General features: G+C 47.4%; 5 protein-coding genes across 5 annotated transcripts; 1 reads left to right on the top strand and 4 right to left on the bottom strand.

Annotated features, from left to right (window-relative positions):
- Nucleotides 1–693: 693 nt before the first annotated feature.
- Nucleotides 694–1,757, bottom strand: RhiXN_03258 (uncharacterized protein; the record flags this gene model as incomplete). Its single annotated transcript, XM_043323075.1, has 5 exons — nucleotides 694–769; nucleotides 833–1,076; nucleotides 1,171–1,432; nucleotides 1,496–1,521; nucleotides 1,586–1,757. The coding sequence occupies 5 exons, from the start codon at nucleotides 1,755–1,757 to the stop codon at nucleotides 694–696; spliced, it is 780 nt and encodes a 259-aa protein (XP_043178571.1).
- Nucleotides 1,758–2,632: 875 nt separating this feature from the next.
- Nucleotides 2,633–4,384, bottom strand: RhiXN_03257 (uncharacterized protein; the record flags this gene model as incomplete). The annotated part of the gene is made up of 12 exons (XM_043323074.1): nucleotides 2,633–2,693; nucleotides 2,746–2,793; nucleotides 2,855–3,027; nucleotides 3,089–3,099; nucleotides 3,154–3,169; nucleotides 3,224–3,256; nucleotides 3,308–3,410; nucleotides 3,477–3,567; nucleotides 3,759–3,978; nucleotides 4,030–4,036; nucleotides 4,097–4,254; nucleotides 4,304–4,384. The coding sequence occupies 12 exons, from the start codon at nucleotides 4,382–4,384 to the stop codon at nucleotides 2,633–2,635; spliced, it is 1,002 nt and encodes a 333-aa protein (XP_043178570.1).
- Nucleotides 4,385–5,875: 1,491 nt separating this feature from the next.
- Nucleotides 5,876–7,307, bottom strand: RhiXN_03256 (siderophore iron transporter 3; the record flags this gene model as incomplete). Its single annotated transcript, XM_043323073.1, has 7 exons — nucleotides 5,876–5,976; nucleotides 6,029–6,090; nucleotides 6,164–6,336; nucleotides 6,391–6,463; nucleotides 6,522–6,553; nucleotides 6,628–6,730; nucleotides 6,874–7,307. The coding sequence occupies 7 exons, from the start codon at nucleotides 7,305–7,307 to the stop codon at nucleotides 5,876–5,878; spliced, it is 978 nt and encodes a 325-aa protein (XP_043178569.1).
- A 1,770-nt stretch (nucleotides 7,308–9,077) lies between these two features.
- On the bottom strand, nucleotides 9,078–11,742 carry RhiXN_03255 (myosin heavy chain; the record flags this gene model as incomplete). The annotated part of the gene is made up of 5 exons (XM_043323072.1): nucleotides 9,078–10,424; nucleotides 10,481–10,850; nucleotides 10,935–11,506; nucleotides 11,563–11,610; nucleotides 11,662–11,742. 5 exons carry the CDS (start codon nucleotides 11,740–11,742, stop codon nucleotides 9,078–9,080), a joined length of 2,418 nt encoding a protein of 805 aa, XP_043178568.1.
- A 668-nt stretch (nucleotides 11,743–12,410) lies between these two features.
- Nucleotides 12,411–14,054, top strand: RhiXN_03254 (F-box-like protein; the record flags this gene model as incomplete). The annotated part of the gene is made up of 1 exon (XM_043323071.1): nucleotides 12,411–14,054. The coding sequence occupies one exon, from the start codon at nucleotides 12,411–12,413 to the stop codon at nucleotides 14,052–14,054; it is 1,644 nt and encodes a 547-aa protein (XP_043178567.1).
- Nucleotides 14,055–14,072: the final 18 nt, after the last annotated feature.

Raw genomic sequence — 14,072 nt, 5'->3', positions numbered from 1 at the left:
GACCCCAACAACCTTGAGAGCACAGAGAAAGTCAGATCTTTGGAAGCTCCAGATAGCGCAAGAAAGTCGAGAGAATGGAGCTGTAGAAGTATTATCCCATCGGATAGAATCCGAGGTCATGGTGCGACCGCCAAGTGTGGATAGGAAATGCGCATCGCGAGTCTAGTGGGCAACGGCGTCGTCCGGAAGGTTCCTCATGGCCAAACAGCCGCATGTCCAGCAGCTTCTCTCCGCAACGTCGCGTGGAGGATATTGGTCATAATTCAGGGAAAGGCACCGGAAACTGCCAGATTAACATCGTGAAACCCTGAGGAGGATCGGCAATCATGTGAAGGTTAACTAAGCATGCGAGACCGGCTTACTGCTTGGGCCGGTTACCGAGCTGGACTACCACACCTCATAAATATACCCGCTCTCGACAATAACCTAGTGGAGCAGGCAGCCTAATAATCGCAGTTGGGTATCCCATTACGCCTGGATATTCATATGAGTCACAGCTAAATGACGAGAGGTAATCGGCTTCAATTCGAGGAGCGGTCCTAATATCCCATTTCCATTCCGGAATTTCACCCATGACAGCGAGGCCTCGATCAGCATGATCCGCTTGCTCTGTGTTAACGATTTATGGAGAAAGCAGCTTCAATTGATTCATGGCGATCGCGCTACAGCTTTAGTCACAATTTCATCGTAGATTTACCCCCGAAACGAGTTTTTCATTTCGCGCAGCTTGGCCATCGCTTCTACGTCATCTTGGGCCTTGGTTGCCTGTCTGGAAACGATAGGCCATGATCAGATCCCCGAGACTATTACTTGGTGTCAGAGATACACCTACCTCACTGCTTCACTGTCAAGTCTCATAAACACATTCCATTGTTTCTCATCTGCAATGGTTGACTTTCCGGTGGTGACTTTCTCCTCAGCTAACTCCCGCAACCTGTTCATTCCTGGAGCATCAGGATCAATATGAGCTCCAAAGGCCAGCGAGGCTTTCGTATATTCATGCCCATTGTATACCACCGTTTCATCTGGAAGGGCTCCAAGATATGACAATGCCTTATGCATCTCTGGAGCGGTACCTTCGAAAAACCGACCACAGCCGGCCAAGAAGAGCGTATCTCTGGAAGCGAATACTAGTCGATCCAGACTTTGTCTCAGCTTCTGTGAACATACCCGGTAAAGACTCCTTTTTGTTCTGGTCGAATTGTATCCTGAACATAATAACAAATCGAATCCTGCGTGTGGCACGGGGTAGCCAGGCACCTGACCATGATGGAATGTGAGTCTGTGTGCTGGGTCGGGTATAGACAGTCGGGACAGACTCCACTTTGATATTCTCACCGACGGAAAACGTATCGCCATCTTTTACGCGATGAGTGAGTGCCGGGACGTTGTCCGAACCGCCGTACACTGGAGCATCCGGATAGGCGGAATGCTAAATGTGTAGGTCCAAACATCAGTACTTGACCAAGCACAGGTAGGATTTAATAAAACTCACGAATTCCTTATTGCCTCCAGAATGGTCTGAGATGCTCAGTTAGCGTCAATCAGTGTATAAGCGTCCGTAGTGTGCCAAAACTATGCGCACCGGGATGGTGGTGAGTAGTAATAAGAGCCGCCAGTTCAACTCCTTCCTTCTCGGCCTGAGCCTGAACCTTAGGTACATCGAATGGATCCACTGCGGCAGCCTTCTTGGTAGCTTCATCTATCAGAAGGTACGCATAGTTATCGCTGCGGACGGGAACGGGAACAACTCGCATGATTGTCCTGCCGTAAGGATGTCGGGGTCCAGTTAAGGTCAGAATGTACCCAGGCGTGAACTTACTGCTACTAACTTGGATGTGGAGTGAAATTTGCGATAGTTGCTAGTCGAATTTAATGTATACGGATGCCCAAGGCGAATCAGATACCTCGCAAACGTCATCGCGATGGTGGTACGTGCTAGCCTCACAATCACGTGAGGTTGGAGCTCTGATTGTCAGGCTGCGAAGTGGCATCAAAGTGGCCTAAATATGGGTGGAAGACGATGTATTTACCTAGAATCGTGCGAGTTCCCACAAATTCTGTTTCTGAGCTTCCTCTGAGATCAGTCATCATATTCTATCTGTGGGCCCGGCTTATACAACACTTCAATAAGCATCTTGGTATTTAGGACGCCCGCGGGAGCTACCATAGTGTCATAGGGTGGATAAATATGACAAAGGTGAACTCACCAGAGTTCCGCTCTACTAAGACATTAGTCTGTCTCCAATTTTCTCATTTTAGTTGAGGAGTGCTTGTATTAAAAACCCAAGACAATCAATCTACTCATAAGCTACGGTGGAATCGTTGATTTCTCCAAATAAGAGTACAATATATTGACATTTACACGGCCATGCTATTATAGGGCCAGTGTACCGAAATCGATCATAGCAAAATCCACAAATCTACTAGCTGGATCACTATATTGGATCAATTAGCTCGAGAAAAGGTGGAATGTGCATTATACGCGATAATAAGTACACCGAGAAAAGAATCCAAAAGTGATGCTTGGTGTTACCAATTAATGTAAGTTATACTAGGAGACAGTGGCTGGGGTCACTTGGATTGACTTTCCAAGGAGTCTTGTTCCTCCCGACGCTCTACCTCCGCCGCGCTATGCTCGTTTCCCGAGAATGTAGTTCGGTACGAACAGGGAAAGGAAAGGCATAATATTGCTAGAGTTAACGGGTTAATAGAGTTTACGGCAAGCAGCCGAGTGGAACGTACATAGACCCAGAGCCATGAGCCAAACTCTGATCTGGTAGCACCATCCATCTACCAAACATGCATTAGCATATAGTCGGTGTGGAAGAAAAGGTAGTGTTGTCTAGCTTACACTGAGCTCGCCGTTCCCACTACATTTCCTACACTGGTAGCAAGTTGTGATGAAACGGCAAGTAAGGCCGTTACAGTCGCTAGATCATCGTGGGCAACGGAGGCCTGAGCACTAATCAAGGTACCCATGTCGACTGCAATAATTCCGAAACCGATGAGTGCTTGAATAGTGAACTAGATGGTTGAGTTTAAGTTGAGTAGCGGGCTATCGTGAAGAATTGAGGGATACACGCACAAGATATGCCGCTGAGGCAGGTAATTCATCGGCTACTGTGAAACCCAGTCACGCGCAACGTGTACCCAGAGCGCACAACCCCTATACTATAGTATCAGTAATTAATTTTCGCGGCATGAAAGGGATTTGGCATACAAGCAAAGAGAACACATCCCAGACATAAAAGGGCTAACCAACATCGCATCAGCACTATTCGCTACGAGTTCTTCCGACTTCTACCTTGTAGCGCTGAGTGAAATAGTACACTAAGCCTAACAGTGGCGCGGACGCGTTGTATGCTATTGCGGAAGTGGATAGCAAAAGGCCCAAATCGTTCGAGTTCCTGTGCGAACAACCAATTCACAAACAGGTCATGGGACTCAATCCTGGCACTAGTGGGGTAACTTACCATAGTACAAAACGGCATAAATCCTTCACAGGGCCACGGGGAATATGGACGCTAACCAAAATATCATAATTGCGAATAGCATGCCCTTCCGCTGCAAGACTCGTCTAGGCATGAGAGGAAAAGATGTGCCATATAGCTCCCAGACGATAATATAGGGAAAGCGAATAGTAGGCCTATGGTGAGTTTTGCGATGCGTCCCGGAGGATCTGAATCAAGTACGAGTATTTATATGAATAAATGATTGTGACAATGGCTTCAAAAATTACTTTGATCCCCACTCACATTTATCTGCGATTATGCTGGTAAACGCGGGATCGGAGTTGTACTCGATCAGAGCAAACCCCGAAGTAAAATTGAGAGACCAATAGGATCCATGCGTGAGACGAGGTTCTTGAACTTCATTAACTGTGAATTTGGTAGACTTGGTGCTGTATGGTATTTCGAGTTGCGGAAAATAGCATATAATGCGGGGCCACAAAGGAAGGACATTATGATTATGACCCTGAGAAGAGGGTAAGTTTGAGGTGAATTCAGGTAGACTAAACGCGCATACATTCCGTCTAAATTGTGAAACAACTGAGTCAATAGGGAATTCCGAAGGAATTATCGGCAGTGCTTACATGTCCACCTCCATGACATGGTAATAGAGATTCTCGGTCGCAGCCATATCATAACCAGAGAGGGAAGATAGGTCCAAGATAGAGCTGCGCCTCGCCACTTGAGTGATGTATAGTCCGCAATAAATAGTGTCGACAGTAATCTTAGTCCACCGTTGCCTCTAAAGTGGTTCATGAGCGCAGCGATGCAGTGGAACAACTTCAACTTACATCGAATGAAACACCGCGCCCGCCGCAAATGTTGTCGAATTGGTTGATGCAGCGCACATAATGCAACCTAGTTGCATGCATATTGATTATAGGTTTGATAGAAGAATCCAAGCAAGATGCGCTCACCTACAACAAAGAATAGCACTGATTATGGACGAGTGATGCATAGGATTAGACCGGATGAACAGGGTCTCATCACGATAAACCACTCACATGCAAGACCTGAGGCTGCATGCCGAGAACGAACATCTGCCAACCTTCCAAAGGCCAGAGTAGCAAAGACATCTATTGGAGGTCCAGGTTCAGCTTTATAATAATGTAAACAAGAAAACCGTGAGTCTTCCTCACTTGAGAGGATCATTCCCCGCGAAATTTGTTCGCTATTCCTACGAGTAATTCTGAAGGAGTATTGAAGCTCAAGTAACAGCGTGGTTGAACCGCCCATTGACTGAGGATATTTATGAAGATAACCGCGCCAAGAATCACCCAGAGGATCCATATAGAACCTTTGCGCAGTCTTTCAGGTAGCTTGTGGGTTAAGAATTCCTACGAGTAATTCTGAAGGAGTATTGAAGCTCAAGTAACAGCGTGGTTGAAGCCGCCCATTGACTGAGGATATTTATGAAGATAACCGCGCCAAGAATCACCCAGAGGATCCATATAGAACCTTTGCGCAGTCTTTCAGGTAGCTTGTGGGTTAAGATGACCCCGCGTACTTCATGAGGTCCGCCAACAAGCTCTTGCTTGGGGGGCTGCAGTAGGCTATGCACTGGTCATAGAGCGAGCGGACACTTCGACGATCTGTAGAAGAGGATTTGCCCGTGGTGAAAGGTTCAGTGTGTAAACTCCAAGCTCAAGGAGCCTTATACGATCGGATACTATCAGGGGCTATGCAGTGCGCCAAGACCATTGTGTCGGCAAGTGCCCATCAGAATTCGAATCGCAGATACCGTAATCACGGGTGAGTCAGGCGGCCCTATTAAGTTAGGTTTAGCCATTTATGCAACACCTGATCTTTTCAGTCTGGAGTGCCTTGCAACTGAAGTCGGCATACTTGAGCCTGGGATAAATTAGAGTATAGGAAAAATTGCCTTATGGTTCCCGCGTACTAGTAGCTCTTTTCAAAATAAATCCAAAAACGGCTGTTAGCTCCACAATATTCTTTGCCGAGAATGCCGCAACTCTACCCGAGTACATTAAGATTGGATCATACTGACGTTAGTGTATTATATGTAGAGATATCCCCGGCATACTAATACCAATGGCGGAGAGGCGTGGTTGAAAGATAAATGTGCTGGCTGATTTTGCGTTGTTGAGCGTTGGGTCCGGTGACCTTGAATGACCACCGGCTACGGGGCTACAAGTTGAAATCACTGTGAATCTATTCTGGAGTATCTACCGGGAATTCTGTTGCGCTTATGCGACGAAACCGATCGAGAGTGAGTGACCGGTACTGTAGTTTGATTAAACAGTATAAAACCAAAATAAAACGGTACACCGTATATAGCTTGTTGCAAGCAGGACAGAAACCAATAGGTGGTCTGAGAAATAATTCGTGACCTAAATGTTTCCTCAATGCTGTTCACATTCATCTTCTTTCTTTTCTACAGAATTGTGAGTATCCCCGAGATAATGGTTCGGCATAAAGAACGAGAAACCCAGACAGAGGATAGCTGAATCACTCTGGTGAGCTCACTATTTGAAGAACGATTTATCATCACTTACAGAATCCAGTAGCCAATGAGAACAAAAGTGTGAAAGCCTGATTACTCGACTCAGATATTTGCCTGAAAAATGAAGTTATACGATAGTCAATATAGGCTTTGTTGGTAGGTCAACAGAAGAAAAGCTAGGACCTACAGTAAAATAGCTGCATACGACGATGGGCTCATGGCTGCCGCAAGAATCGGTAAAGCATTTATTAAGCCCACCAATGTGGCCAAGTCGTTGTGTGGAACTGAGGCTTGGGACCCCACCATCGTCCCCAAGTCAATCGCCACAGCACTAGCTCCACGGAGGGCTTGAATCGCAAACTGTGCGCGTTGTTTGATCAGTACAATGCAAGTAACTTTGGGAGACTGACTCACCAATAATACCGTCGGAGCAAGCGTGTTGGGAAGATCCGAAATGCGCACTGAATAGAGACCAAGTACCGAATAACTACATAAGAAGTGTTAATGCATGTACTAAAAGTGGATATAGACTTTGAAACCCGTACACGAGCATAGCACTCCCAAGTATTAGATATGGCTGTTGATATAAAAAAATACAGCGAGTGGCAGTTAGAATATAAAAGAAAAAGAAAAAGAGTATATCGGCCCTACCTTGTAACGACGAGTGAGCAGGAAAAGGATTCCAAGGATCGGAGCGAGGGCAAAATGACTTATACTACGAGACTTGTAATAGTAATCCCTTGTTTTCCCGGGCCTAGTCGCAATTAGCATACAGCCCGATACTATAGGAGGTTCAATCGATAGATACCATTGTAGACTTATGTAGATGAATTGAGTCCCTGAAGTAAAGGTATATGCGGTTTGGAAACAAAATGCGATGATAACCGCAAGCAGTACCCCTCGATTTTGGTATGCCCATTTGGGTGCGAGTGGAAAGGAAGCAAGCGAATCTCCCATAGACCGAATGGGAGGGCTAAGATGAGTCCAACGATGAGCATTGCGACCCGCCCCGGTCGTCCCGTTTGCGAGTGAGAGTCCAAGTCTCCCGTAAGTGCCAGTGGAGATTCCTCTCCAAGGTCTGCACCCCACCAAACACCCGTATTGTAATCAACTAGGGCCAATCCAGTAGTGAAAATAAGTAACCCGACGGGATCCATTCTTGAACCCGTCCCTAGCCTTGAGGATAGGTGATCCCTGTCTCCTGGGGATCTCCTCCATATTCTTGAAGCAACCAGATACAAGAACGACCATTCCCTGCTCATGCTTTCGTAAATCGGATCCGCGATCCATATGGTAAGGTAGGATATGGACTGGATCCCACTGAGGGCCATGCCTCTCCATCGAAGCGATGTATAGTCCGAAATGAAAAGCAAAGGCAGCAAAAATAATCCCCAGGATCCACTAGATAAAGTCATTTGTAATATCCGCTCTCGAAAAAGACAAGGAAGACCTACATTAGATAGAGGACTACACCAGCGCCATGCATAGGTACCGAGTCCGCGAAGATAGCAAGCACCGACCCTAGAACACCACAAGCTAGCATTGGTTGACCATATCTAGGAAGATTCGGGAAAATTATTACCAATTAAGAAAACGATCATAGGCAAAAATCGCTCGTCTTGTGAGGTCAGAAAAAAGCCGGGGTGGACCAACTTACGGGCAAATAACCCAGAGACCGCTCGAGAGTGAACGTCTGCCAACCTTGGAAAGAAGAAAGAAGCAAAGACAGCTTATTGAACGATCAATCAGGCAATTCAAATGTCTAACACCGTGAGCCAGACTCACATATCACGCGCGATCCACGAAAAATCTGCCGAACCGGACCACTTGTGTACTCGGGATGGAAAGGAACGATCCCATCACAAAGTGATCCGACTAGCACAATAACTCCAGGTACAAGCCACAGTAGCCAAGCCAATCTTTTATCGACATGCTGGCCTACGAGTAGTGTTGCTTCAACCCCAGGGTTTATCGGTGGAGACTCATCATTATCGGCTGAGCGTTGGTTATTAGGTAGCAGACTGCTGTCGGATTGCATCGATATCTACTACTCAGGCTGAAGCTGCAGGTGTCACCAGAATAGCGTGCTTAGTTCATCATCCCAGCACGACAGTACTTATATCAAGATATGGAAGTTTCGATTTTATGCGGGGGCCTTAGCGAGAGACCGCAAGAACTTTCGACCATGAGACTGCAAGCTAGGCACGTAACAGTACCCATAAGGGTTATGCTGTGCAAATTTCAAATTGGGTGACAGGCATAGTGATTCTTTACTGCACACCTACACTGGTCCACACGCTCATTTCTGTACCATTTACTAGATCAGATGCCGTATCAATCGGCAGATAGATTGAGTGCTATTCGTTCCAAGAAGCTTTGCACAGCACAGGCGCAATACAAACTCAATCCACGCTGATTGTCCGGGTAGGTTTACCTATTTGGCAAACAGGGTAATGCCTACCCTGAAAACCGACCGGAGTTGCTCACTTGATGACTGTATCCGCCAGACGTGAGTGTTGCTTGGATATACGCTGGGCGTAGCCCAAGGCGTGGAATAGCGAGCTGTACTAAGGCTAACCCCATGCCTACGGCATGCTGATTTCTAGAATTCCGCCCACACGATACTGCTATCGGGCAGGGCGTGGATGTGTTTGTTTCCCCATAAGGTCGCCTGGCATTGGATTGGGTAGCATGTGGTAACTATAGTGGTGAGCCCGTAGTGCAGTCAATGAGACATTGAGACAGCAAGTAGGTAATGTGATATTTTCGAAGCCAGGTAGGGTGTGTGCTCACAGATCCAAGCCAACCAAGCCAAGAAACTTCAAGAGCCAGTGCTGGCTTGCATTCAGTCCACTCTCATAAATTATGGGTCGAATCTCTACTCCGAGACTGGGTAGTGATATTCAGAACCGTTTGGCTTTCGCTCGTTACAGAGGTACAGTACTATAGCGTTATAGCTGCTTGCTATAATGGATTAAGCCATCAACTAAATCAACTCTCGAAAACAGGATCCCCTTTACATCTAGATCATAATAGATACGAAAGTTCCAGACAAAAACAGTGCACCATTATAAATAAAGCTAAACAAAACATTAAAGGAGCTACTCTACACCATCGTCACTTTCCTCATCGGCCTTGAACGTAGGAGTCACCGTCGTGCTCCGATTCGAGATATCCAAGCGGGATCGGCTACCTCCCAAACCTATACGATACATAGATGTTACTCGGGTACGTTCCAGTACTAGCGGAGAGCCCGGTTTCATCGGAGATGGGAGTGGGCTAGTCGCCATATTGGGCATGGGTATCTTCAGCCTAAGTCCCGCCAGTGGGTCCTTGGGCGACAACTCGGAATGCTCTTCTCCGCCCAAGGAGGATGCCCGACTATGCCCCAATGTTCCGGATCCAGCGCGCCTCAACAATGGCCGGCCAGCACCCAGCAATCCGGGGCCCAAAGACATCTTTCGGCCCCATAGCGGAGATGGAGGAGGTTGAGAAGTGGGAATTTCAATCTCGGCCTGGCTATGAGCCTCAGGCGCATATACGGATGCTTTGATAGCAGATATGTCGTGTTCCAGTTCGTTACGCTTTCGTTCAGCCGTCTCGAGCGCTTTGCGAATGTCAGGTGCTGAACCGTCAATAAATGCCCGGAGATCGTCAAGGACGCTAGCCAACGACAACCGCAACATGGTTTCAAATCCATTGGCCTTGCGCGCTTCGTCCGCAATTCGAATTTCGATTTCGACGCGAGCATCTTCATTGTAGTCATATAGTCGTTCGACAGCCGTCAGCAAATGGGTGCGGGGGCGTACACGAAGTTCGGATTTAAGTGCGGTGAGGGTAACGTGGCAGTCACGGAATGTATTTTGGAAAGGGGTATATCGTTGTAGAGCTGTAGGCAATTGAGAAAGGAGTTCTTGAACTTCTGGACTGTCGAGTAAAGAGCGGGGCTCGGGTATGTTGGCTCGTTCGAGTGGGGGAGAAAAATTAGAGGAGAAAGGAACAACAGAAACCCATGGCGGTTCCGGCGAGGAAGTGGATGAAATAATTGGCGGAGCCGCGACAATAAAAAGGTCATCTATTTCTGGTTGAGTTTGAGGTAAATTAACGACAGGGGCGCCTGGTAGCACAACAGGAGCACTCAGAACACACTCTTCCAAGGAAGCTCTAGATGAAGTCTCGCTAGTTTCCAGAGATGGACCAGAGCTACTCTGAAGAGATGCAATGGAAACTGATGCCGAAGAAGGTATTGTAGAAGAAGCAGGAACCTTCGCCTTTAGAGTTGGAATTTTGTAACTTGGTTTTTCTATGAGAGGAACTGTTGGAAGTTGGGCGCGTTCCCGTTCGAGCTCAATCCTGCGAGTCATCTCGCGCTCAAGTTCAGCCGCAAGACTCTCGACAGCAATTTCTGCAGAAAGGATACGGGCGAGTGGTCCGTTAAGGGTATCATCCTCGGAACCAGAGATGCAGCGTCACGGAATATGAGAGGAGCCCCAAGCGAGTTGACAATATCCCGAAACTGTTCGAGTTCCTGCAGACCTAATAGCAACTCAGAGGGTTGTCCAGCGGTATGTGACCGAGAGTTTTCTCTGATCCTACGCTCCCACCTTCGCAGGTCTTCTTCGATTTTTGCAGTTCGTCCGGCGATCGCAAGCCGGACACGAACTTCCCTTCTTCTCCCAAAGGACTCTCGTGCTAAGTCTTCCACAAGGATATCGACAGAAGACTGCAACTGCTTGGTACGCATTGATTCAGCAGCGAGAGCCCGCTCCAGGTTTTCAATCTGTTGAGATAGGGAGTTAACGGTTGCGGAATGTCGTGTTGATTGATCGTTTAGAGCACGTTGAAGCACGTCCGTATGGTGCTGTGAGAATTTCCTTGTGAAGAGTGAATCGAACGAGCGAAAATTCAGCAAAGGTCCCGATGGACTGCTGTCAGTTCTGAGTCACTCGAATACTCACATATACCGTTCAACAAGTGCAGCCGCAGACTTATCATCCACCTCACGCTTCCCAAGCTCGGTCCTGACCTCAGCCAACTGTATCCGCTCTAATTCTCCTGCACGCCGCTCCGCATCTAATTGAGCCTGAAGCGATTCGATATCCGCATTTGCTCTCGCAACCTCAGTCGTAAGCTCCTTAATCCGTTCTATCTCCCCCGCAGCAGTCCTTTTCTTGAAATCCAGATGCGTACTGCCCTCCCCCTCGCGTTTCTCCATGTCCCTGACAAGTGCGGCATATTCTCCCAAAGCAAGCTCATAGAACCTCTTCTCTGCATCTCTTTCTGCTAGAACGGCCCGCAACTCCACGTCTTGAGCCCGAGCCACTTCAAGCATCCGATATGCCTCCGAAACCTCATCAGAGGTCCTCTCTCGCTCCGCAAGGGCGTGTGAAACCGAAACGTGTGCTTCTAGTAGTTGAGTCTCCGTTTCTTCAAGCCGAGAGTTAGCGCGTCGGAGGGCAAGTGTCAGTTCGGCTTCGGCTGGTGAGGGAGTAGAAACGGGGCGTGGTGCTCGTAGAATATCAAGCTCGGCCTGGAGAGTCTTGTTTCGGCACTAAGCTGCCGTGTCTTTTTGTTTGCTGAAGACACTTCCGTGGCATATTTCTGAACTTGAGCAGTAGCTTGCTGGGTCGCATGCTAGGTTCAATGAGCATTCCTAGTACGAATATATAGGCTATACTAACATACCTGTTGCTGGGAAAGAGCATCCCGCAAGCTCAAAATTTCAATAGCAACAGGGTGATCGAGTCCGATATCTATCTGGTGCATCTCGATGCATTCCAGGACACGAGGGCCAGGAACAGCTGTGGTGAAAGAACCAAGATACTCGGCGCTTAGAGTCTCGTGAGAGGACCCTGACAGATCATATCGCCACCTGGTTAGCTGGTTCGCCACCCAAAGCACTTCTTATTTAGTGTTACCTATAGGTGCAAGACTGGCTGAACATGGAGTAGAAGCTTTCAGGCTACTAATAAATGAGATAAATGTGTCATGGGTTGATGGTCAGTCGAATTCAACAAATATGTCATTCATTTTAAATTGAGGTATTGAATGGGTGGCCCTCCCACGCTATACCAAGCACTACCAGATGAAAGACGCCGAGCACATTTTGGCTCTTAAAACCTCCATTTCTCTTTGAAGAGGAAAAGGAACTACTTCCTTTACCTTGATCTTATCCATATATCTCCGGTTCGAGCTTGTTGTACTATATTATCATCTCCCAGGCTTACGCGTCAGCATATGGCTCTAGTTTTTACATCAGTTTATTATTAGTCTCTTAGCTTGAATACAACTGGTTCGCGGGCTTCTTTGACAGTCAAAATTATCAGTCACAGACCAGCAGGTCATGTTTGTATGTTTAATAAAGCGCCAGGCGCTTATTATGGGGTACATTTTCCCACTTTGCGAACGAATCTGTTTGGCGCGCCATCAACAGTATGATAGATGAGCTAAATCTTGCCAGCTTCCTTCTCGATAGTGCTCTTGAAAGATACTTGAAGGCTTGCTCGAACGTTCGGGATTATTACCTGAAATGTGAATCATTTAGTGCAGTACCAAGCGTACTTTCACAGCGTGTAGCCTCCGAAGCCTCGATAGTCAGTGGGCTCGGACACAAATTGCAAGCGGCCAGAGCGACGATAAACTGGGCAAGAAACTGCTCAAACCATCTGGTGCCTGTGAACGCACTTCCTCCGGAGTTACTCTCCAACATCTTTCAATATGCTCTTGGCCCGGACAATATAGGGAATATGCATCGTCACCCGCGTCTGAATCGAGCCAATAATACCCGAAATACAATTTCTTCCGAGGTACTTTCTCATGTCTGCACTTATTGGCGCAAAGTAGCCCTCAGTTCGCCCCATCTCTGGACGCGAATCGATTTATCGCCTTGTCGAGCGGTTAGCGCTAGTCTTCTTCCTCGCTCTGAAAGCTTTGCCGTACGGGCAGGTGGTATGCCATTGGATATCTACATTACTGATCCTATTGGTGATTGGCCCTCTAGCGCTTCTTTGGACCATTTTGTCAAAGCTGTTGCACCGCACATACGATCCTTGGACCTACGAATCTACCAAACCATCCGAACAGATACATATCGCAATACCCTTTCTGCTTGTTTAACATACTGTGTTCCAGGAACTTTTACCACGTTGACTACTACACGGGAGCCCGATAGTCTTGCTTCTACTTTTGTATTCTTCGATATGCCTGATTCGGACATGCCCGAGCATGGTGTGGGATTTTACCAGCAGATGTATACGGTTGCCAGCGAAGCGGTCCTGCTTTCCATCAAGAAAATGTGCTTGCATGCATTCTATCCTTTCTGGACAAGCAAGGCGTATTATGGACTTGTTGAACTTCGTCTCACCCCACGTACATCAGCGGTCAGCATCTCCGAATTCCACCTTAGGGGAATCCTACAGGCCAGCCCTGATCTACGTGTTCTTGAATTCGCCCTCGAAATTGTCCATTCAGTTCCCGAAGGTTCGCTTGCGCCCATCCGGCTCAACTACTTAGAGGTCCTAAATCTTCGCTTGATGAAGCATATATTCGTTCCAGCATTTCTTGGAATGATCGCTCCCGGGTCGTGCCCGCTCCAGCTTTCTCTCTCCAGTGCACCTAACGAAGACATACCCCGTTTGCCACTACAAACATCGAGTGCTATTTATGTCTTCTTTGCGCATACAAATGTAGCGCTGCTTCACGCGAATGACTTCGATAAAGACGAACTTGTTGGTATTCTCAAGCTATGCCCAGGCCTTCAGACTCTCTCCTGGGACGGATATAACGCTTCGTCTGAACCAGAATCGGATGAATTGATTTCTCATTCAAAGTTACAAAACTTGTATATGGTACAATGCGAGGTGGAGCTCGATGTGTTTCCCCGCTGGATCGACCTACCAGCTCTCGAGAACCTGATATTTTATCGTTGCGCCTTCTATCAAGACGGCGAATCCGAAGACCGCATAGACGAGAGAGACGTCAACATCAACTTGCGAGGCGTTGAGCCCGCTATCAGTTTCATTGGGTTCAATATGCCGAGTCCTATCGAGGAATGGGAGCTCTTTGACTCTGATTCATAAATCAACTAATCTATAAGG

Source organism: Rhizoctonia solani, chromosome 3 (assembly GCF_016906535.1).
Source record: "Rhizoctonia solani chromosome 3, complete sequence".
Classification (NCBI taxonomy): domain Eukaryota; kingdom Fungi; phylum Basidiomycota; class Agaricomycetes; order Cantharellales; family Ceratobasidiaceae; genus Rhizoctonia; species Rhizoctonia solani.
The sequence above is the reverse complement of the archived record's forward strand: the minus strand, read 5'-3'. Positions and strand labels throughout refer to the sequence as shown.